Below are 7,617 nucleotides of genomic sequence, written 5' to 3'. Positions count from 1 at the left end.
TGTAATTTCATTCTGTTAGTTACCACTTTAGATTGAATCGTTCAAATTGGCATTTTAAATTATTTCCTTAGGAGGACAAAAAATCATTGGATTTTCCTGAAAAATTTGCACTCTGAATGGAAATCAATGCTCACAAATTTCACATCATTCTTGATGCAGTCAATATTTTTTACATGGTGAATAATTTTCATTCGCGAAACAAATTTTCAAGAACAGCTGTACGTGTCGAAATTAATTCACTTGCAATTAACATATTCAAAATTTATTGAATTTGAATTTCGCTCTCTGGATTCTTAGACAGACTCCAACTGAAGAGTATAATTGATACGACATACAAATTATTTGGTCCAATGGGAAGCTTTGAAGGCCTGTTCATTGCTATCGCATCTGCTAATTACATCTATAGTCCCAATATCAAGGGTAAATTACTTATAAGTAATACAACGCTGCTGAAAAAGTAATACAACTTTTTAGTGAATTGCCCCTTGCCCAATATACGTTGCAATACCGACGTTGCTGGCTTACACTTCAACCGATGGATGATTATGCAAATTTTAATATTTGCTTCATCACCCCACCATATTCAATTCGTTAATCGTTTTCCTGGTTCATTGTTTTTAATGAATCATGCAATTTATATAGAGCAGAAAAACGATGCATGTGTACATTGTAAAATGTACGTCTTCGATCGAAATAACGATATTTTACGTTTTTTTCCTTGCACATTTTGACACAATTCTTCTCAATTTGTTCAATTTGTACGCGACCTTGAGAATCTTTTATCTTTAGGAAGTTAAAAACTTGTTTTGAATGGTTCAGCAAATGAATCAATTTATAATTCTGGGGCTTGAAAGCAAATACTTACCCATTCAAATTTTAGCGACATTATTCAACGTAATAAAAAATTTGCATTATTATCAAAGTGAACAACAATTTTATGGGAATCGTGAGACTTTCTCATGATTCATGCAATGTTATTACACTTGTCGATTGAATCGAAACTGCAATTTCATTCTGGGTGGATCATTCTGATATTGTTGAATTGTTATCATTTGTCTCGAATTGAGACTCTAAAGAGGAAATAAAAGAGGCGAATGTATGTCTATCAAACGAAAAAAATATACTTTTATATTGAAACTTACAATTGAAATGAAGGCAAACATGTTAAATTATAGAGGAGTTTTGTGTGAACACATAAAATAAAATGATGCAAACAGTTTAGCAGCGCGAGATATTTTCATATAAATAACAATGAGTTGATACTCTCAGTCTACAGTCAAGTGAATCTAATGTGTATTTAAAGTTCATCTCATAGCATTCGATTCCAATACCTTCCAAAACACATTTCATTGATCTGCGATTGTTCGGACCAAAAACTGCGATTTTTTTTTAGTTTTTCTAAAGATTTTTTACTTTTATTAAATTCTCAAGACGATTTTGATTTAAATTCGATCAAACACATTCGAATCTGTTAATTTGAAACATACTTTACACCCCAAAAAAAAAAGTCGGTCAGAAATTTGAAAAAAAAATCTGGAGGAACCGTTAAAATAAAAGAAAAACGCTGAATAAAAACGTTCGACGATAATAAAGAAAAAGCTAAAAAAAAACCCAAAGATGTTACCCGACTACGTGATAAATTGTGTGCATAAAGTCGCAAAAAATGAAGGATTCACAGATTTTAAAATCGAAACAAAGGCTGGATCTGCGCACGGTGATAACTTCCTTGGAATCATGACCGCCATAACATTGACTGGAACGCGGCGAAAAAATGGTCAAACTCAATCAGAAGAACTGCATTTACTATGTAAGGCGCCACCAAGGAATGTAATTCGTCAGAAAAACTTCGCCACATCGTTAGTGTTTAGTCGTGAGATTTACATTTATTCAAAACTGTTACCAGCCTTCGTTCGATTCCAACGTGAAAAAGGTCTTAGTGAAGCCGATTCATTTCTGTCATTCCCGAAAGTGTATGCGTGCGAAGTGAACGAAGAAAAGCAAACGTACATTTTGCTAATGGAAGATTTGAGATCGAAAAACTACGAAATGTGGCCCAAAGATGAAACGGTTGACCTAGAGCATGAGCTACTCGTTATGAAAGAGTTGAGTAAATTTCATGCCATTTCATTTGCAATGAAAGATCAACGACCAAATGAATTCCGCGAATTCCAACAACTTACCGACTTTTTCGTTGGCATCTATGTGAAAACTACAATCAAATCATTTATCAAAACACTGATTGATCGCTCTATCAATGTGCTGGAAAAACCACAACACAAACAAATCATGCAAAACTTTCGAAACACCTTTTTGGAACGAGCTGAAAAGCTGAAAAGCGTACCGTATTGCGATGAATTTGGTATCATGCTACACGGTGACTGTTGGAATAATAACTTTTTGTTTCAACACAGAAACGATAATGTAAGAAATTGAATTTTTTTTTATTCCAAAGTTTTTCTTTTCTTGATTGATTTCTTTCTCAAACTAATCGAGTTTCAATTAATCGAGTCAAATTTCGAAAATAAGACATTTTTTAGTCGGAAATATTTAAAAAATGTTGACAAAAAAAATTGAATGAAAAAAATGTTGGATAAATCGAATTTTTTTAAGGTATCTGAATCTTTAAAACTTTCTCCGTTTCTCTTTCAGAAAAAGCAGTTAAAATCGATATGTTTTGTTGACTGGCAATTAACGCACTACAGTCCTCCTGTCATCGATGTGCTGTACAACATTTTTTCATCAACGGACAAACCGTTTCGTGATTTGCATTACGAAAAACTCCTAAAGACCTACTATTCTTCATTGAGCCAAACAATTCGAAAGCTGGGAAGTGACCCGAACAAATTGTATACGTACGAAAATTTCCAAGAACAAATGCGAAAATACAGTGACTATGCTCTGCTGCTGGCACCTATGATCATCACAATACGTTTGGCCAAAGCAAAAGATGTCGCCAATTTAGATGACTATGCTGAGTGTCTGGAGCGAGGCGAAGAAGCTGACGTTGTCCACGAATTCGACGATGAAACACAAGCCGAATTCAGTAAACAAATCAACGGTCTCGTTACGGATCTTGTAGATTATGGATATGTGAAATGTGAATAGGGTCGGTTTTTTTTGACAACTAATCATTAAATAGGGTTTGATGAACGATCGGAGAAGATCTCTCAAGTAGCTTCATTTTCAACGCATTATGGTTGTTTTGTTAGTGGCTCGAGTCATTTTTAAAATGACTTCAGATAAGAGGGGAATTTGTATATTCAATTTTTTTCTTCAAAAAATGCTGTAAATTATAATTAAATTAAATAAAAAAATTAGTTAATCAATTAATTTAACTGTCATAAATCATCATTATGCGAATGTTTCAAGTTTAGTGTTAATAATCCATTCAAATGTACATGAGTAATGTCGCTTTATCCTTATGATCATCATCGAGGCCATTTAAGACCACTCGAGGACCTCGAAGAGTTGAGGTTGATCAAAGCCGATCGAAGCCTGATACAACTGTCCAAAAAGACAAATCTGTCTAGAATAAAATGTCGAAAACCTAAAAAAAGGTCCTAAAGCTGTTTCAATAAAAAAAACTAGAAAAAAAGAGCATAAAAAAAAACTCGAAAATTTTCTCAATGATTGTTAAGCAAAAATATAGTGGTAGATTTTATTAGAACGAAAATTGATTAAGTGTTTTAAACATAACTCAGAGAAAAAAAAGTACGGTTGTCATCGAACCAAAATGACTTGAGACAAAAGAGTGTGTTGGTTTGTGTGATACTGTTCAGCATATGAGGCTAAAAATGAAAATCAAGAGAAGATTTTGTTGTTTCTATCATTGATGAGTGTAGTTGTTTCGCTGGCTTGTTAATGGTAAAACGAGATGCTAGTGTGTTGTGGTGTTTATATGTGATTAGTATCCATGACCGTGACTATCTTGTGGTGTTTATATGTGATTAGTATCCATGACCGTGACTATCTTGTGGTGAGCGAACATCGTCGATTTTCAGGATCATTTTGACGAGTTGTGTGGCCAAAATGAGTTGTTGTTTCTTCGAGTGCAATGATTCGATGACATGATGTTTCTTCATATCAGATTCGCCGCTCAACATGCAATCCACACCCAATGATGTGCACTTTTCGTTGACATGTCGTGATTTCAATTCGGACAATGTTTCAATCGGTGCTAAGCCACTATTTTCGGCCAATGCCAATGGAATCGCTTCGAGTGCAACACTGAACGATCTAAATGCATACTGTTCAAGTGATGACAATTGATCGGCCTCTTTGGCCACGGCCAATGAGCATGCAATTTCAGCTGCACCACCACCGTACACAATACGCGAATCCTTGATCAACGAACGCACCACACACAATGCATCATGAATGGAACGTTTTGCTTCGGCAATGATCATTTGATTACCGCCACGAATCAAAATGGTGACCGCCTTTGTATTCTTGCAATCTTCAATCACAAGCATTTTATCTTTTGTCGTACCGAATGCCAATTCACGTACGGTACCCGCATAGCCCAACTTATCGGCGCTCAACTCTTCGAAACGTGGCACAATACGACCACCCGTTGCAATTGCAATCAATTCAATTTCCGGTCCACCCACCCATCGAACGGCTGGCAAATTGTGTTGTAACAACAAATGATTGGCTTCATCGTCGAAACCCCATTGGCAGATGGCTAATGTGGCACCGGCCTCTTTCACTTGCTTCACCATCGTTTCGAATTTTTCCGCTTCGTATGCACGCAACAATTTGTAGTCTTCGGCCGATTTAACATCCAACTTATGCTTGGTCTTTGGCTTTGGTGGTTCAAATGGACAGGTCAATATCGCCATTTTTACATCCTGAAATGAAAAAAAAAAATTGGAAGGAAATGTTAACATTTTGTAAAATGGATTTTTTTTCGCTGATTTTGGAAGTGAGAAATAGGAAATCCCCTTTACGATGCATAACACGATGTGTTATTAAAAAAAACACCAAAGAAAATTAAAACACGTTCTTACCTTCATGCTCTTTGGCATTTGTGGATGACTCATTGTTTTGTCTAAAACCACACCTTTCACAAGCATTGTGTCTTCCATGCGACCGCCAACTTTGCCTTCGATTTTAATCAACTCAAAGTTGACATCTTTCTTTTCCAAATCTGCAGAATGAAAACAAAAACAGGGAATTAGTTCAGCCGATCGATTCTTATTCGACGGAATTCTTTTTTTTCGTGTAATTTTTTTTTATGGATTTCGGTGATAAAAATGAATTTTAATGATTTCGGATTGAGATTTTACAAAATTTCACTGAATATTGTCTCTCTCTGTGCGCTACGATGCACGCAACGCTACGAACATAGATATATGTGTGAATATGAATAGACATGAATATTCAACGAGATTTGATGTTTAGTTTTGTAAAAAAACAAATTTTTTCTACAGAAATCGACCAATTTTTGATGAAATTTCACAAATTTCCGGTGAATATTAACAAATTTTTACACGCTTTCAGTAGAAATGGTCGATTTTCCATAAAATTCTATGAAATTTGATGGAATTCCAAAAATATCCGACAAAATTCCAATGATATCCGTCGAATTTGTAATAAAATGCATTAAATTCCCATAGAAACTTTAGAATTTTAAGTGAATTTCAATAAATCTTCAACTAATTTCGAACAGTTCCGCACAATTTTCATAAAATTTTTGGTGAACAATTGGGATCATTGTACTTTTTTTCGATTTTTCTTCATCAAAAAAAGTTTCCAAATGTAAAAGTCATGAAAAAAAGTCTAAAAAAAAACTCACCAGCAACCGTAAGAACCGCATTGACAGCAATTTCGGCCATTTGACGATGGCATTTATTGATGATTTTGCTACCGAGTGTGGTCATAGCAACGCGTACCAATGGTTCTGTATCGTTCAATGCAACTGGGAATGGTTCGGCGATGCTATCCAAACATTTAACCGCACACTGTGCGGCCAATTCAAAACCGTCCGCAATGCGAATGGGATGAATGCCACGATCGAGCAGAGCTTCGGCTTGATCCAATAGAGCGCCCGCCAATACAACAACACCGGTTGTACCGTCACCGATTTCATCGTCTTGCGATTGACTCAATTGTACCATCAATTTGCCAATTTCATGTTCAACATCCATCATTTTCAGAATGGTGGCACCGTCATTTGTGACTGTGACATCACCATCGCTGCTCACCATCATTTTGTCCAAACCCTTTGGACCGAGCGATGTTTTCAGCGTGGATGAAATTTGTTTTCCCGCTTGAATGTGACTCTAGAAATTTGCATGAAAATAAAATCATTAGAAAAATTCGTTTCACATCACAAATCACATTTTTTTGCAAATGGAATTTTTTTTCGTTTTATTCGAAAGGTATTGTTGATTCACCCAGAACATTCGACATGTGTGTATTCATTGTGTTTATTGTCAATGGGCGGAGCTTAACACACACTCCGTTGATCACAAGACACACCAGATTTTCGAAAAACCGTACATTTTAAGCATTTTTATGAAATTTCTGCCATTGTCACTGGCCAAACTTAGTACACAGCAATGAAAATCCATGATTACAATGGTTTTTACACAAAATCACAACACTTTTCATAGAAATTTGGTGAATTTTTTGATCGGATGGTCCGGTCGGTTTTTTTTTTCTTCAGTCGCATGATTCATACGATTCACAATGCCTATTTCGTTCAAAACTAACCTTAATTGCATCGTTCCCTGTGAGACGCTTTTGTTGGTCTTGATCACGTAAAATGATGAAAGGCTTGCCGAATTCATCGAATGCAATGCTTCCGGGAAACGAAACCATGGTTTTTTATGCAATTTTAAACAATTTTCACGCCGATGATATTCGATTAAAAAAATGGATTTTTTGGTTCGAATTGAGTGTAGCCGGGTCTCTATTGTAACTACAAACGTCTGTGAAGTTGAACTGTTTCAGCCATTCAATGCGAGAGCTGTCAAACAATACGGCTTGTGTCACATGTGTGAACGAAACGTCAAGTCCAGAATGATTGGCATCGAATCGCGTACTTACGCCTGAGTATCATTTGAGTTACTTGAAATTCAATTTGGATTCGAATCAGGTGAAAATGAAGTCTTTTCACCGATTTCATTTAATTTTTCATAGGTTTTTTTTCATGTTTTCATTTTTTCTGTTCATTTTTTTAAAGAAGAATTTTTTAGGAAGAAAATATTAGGAAGAATTGTCTTTTCATGCGAAAAATATTTTTATGAAAGAAAAAAGTTGGCAATGTTTTCATCGATGTCAATGTTTACAGTAGCGGCCGCGCCACATGTATTTAGCAGAAAGCTGATTCTCATTTCGAGTGATACTCAGCGATGGGCTAAATGTCAAGTGCGATTTCTATCGTGCAATGAAGAACATGCGCTTGTACCTGTGTGCGTGTGCGTCTGTGTGTGTCTGTGTGTGACAGTAAAACAAACGCAATAATTTTTGTGTTGAGCGTTGAGCGTTGTGCGACAATGCACACATACACTTTGTGTGTCTTTTCAGATTTATCATGCTGCAAATGTGAATGGCATCGGTTTGTTTCCTCTGAATTCTAATCGCACAACACTAACTACGTTAAGTATTGAG

The 7,617-nt window shown here is 35.8% G+C and overlaps 2 protein-coding genes across 2 annotated transcripts; one reads left to right on the top strand and one right to left on the bottom strand.

Annotated features, from left to right (window-relative positions):
• The first annotated feature begins 1,272 nt into the window (after window positions 1-1,272).
• Window positions 1,273-3,330, top strand: LOC129574385 (uncharacterized). The gene is made up of 2 exons (XM_055456367.1): window positions 1,273-2,421; window positions 2,650-3,330. Exons 1-2 carry the CDS (start codon window positions 1,618-1,620, stop codon window positions 3,103-3,105), a joined length of 1,260 nt encoding a protein of 419 aa, XP_055312342.1. The 5' UTR covers window positions 1,273-1,617; the 3' UTR covers window positions 3,106-3,330.
• Window positions 3,331-3,618: 288 nt separating this feature from the next.
• Window positions 3,619-7,517, bottom strand: LOC129574382 (T-complex protein 1 subunit epsilon). Its single transcript, XM_055456359.1, has 4 exons — window positions 6,718-7,517; window positions 5,798-6,284; window positions 5,010-5,149; window positions 3,619-4,850 (listed from the first exon to the last, which is right to left on the bottom strand). Exons 1-4 carry the CDS (start codon window positions 6,823-6,825, stop codon window positions 3,948-3,950), a joined length of 1,638 nt encoding a protein of 545 aa, XP_055312334.1. The 5' UTR covers window positions 6,826-7,517; the 3' UTR covers window positions 3,619-3,947.
• Window positions 7,518-7,617: the final 100 nt, after the last annotated feature.

Source organism: Sitodiplosis mosellana, unplaced genomic scaffold (assembly GCF_009176505.1).
Source record: "Sitodiplosis mosellana isolate CC-2019 unplaced genomic scaffold, AAFC_SMos_1.0 Smas_scaffold_6162, whole genome shotgun sequence".
Lineage (NCBI taxonomy): Eukaryota > Metazoa > Arthropoda > Insecta > Diptera > Cecidomyiidae > Sitodiplosis > Sitodiplosis mosellana.
The sequence above is the reverse complement of the archived record's forward strand: the minus strand, read 5'-3'. Positions and strand labels throughout refer to the sequence as shown.

Coding starts and splice junctions, on each gene's coding strand:
- LOC129574385 (XM_055456367.1), top strand. CDS start 1,618: ATGTTACCCGACTACGTGATAAATTGTGTGCATAAAGTCGCAAAAAAT. Junction 2,422..2,649: donor TTCAACACAGAAACGATAAT/GTAAGAAATTGA, acceptor TTTCTCTTTCAG/AAAAAGCAGTTAAAATCGAT.
- LOC129574382 (XM_055456359.1), bottom strand. CDS start 6,825: ATGGTTTCGTTTCCCGGAAGCATTGCATTCGATGAATTCGGCAAGCCT. Junction 6,285..6,717: donor CAGGGAACGATGCAATTAAG/GTTAGTTTTGAA, acceptor GCAAATTTCTAG/AGTCACATTCAAGCGGGAAA. Junction 5,150..5,797: donor TGCGGTTCTTACGGTTGCTG/GTGAGTTTTTTT, acceptor TTCATTCTGCAG/ATTTGGAAAAGAAAGATGTC.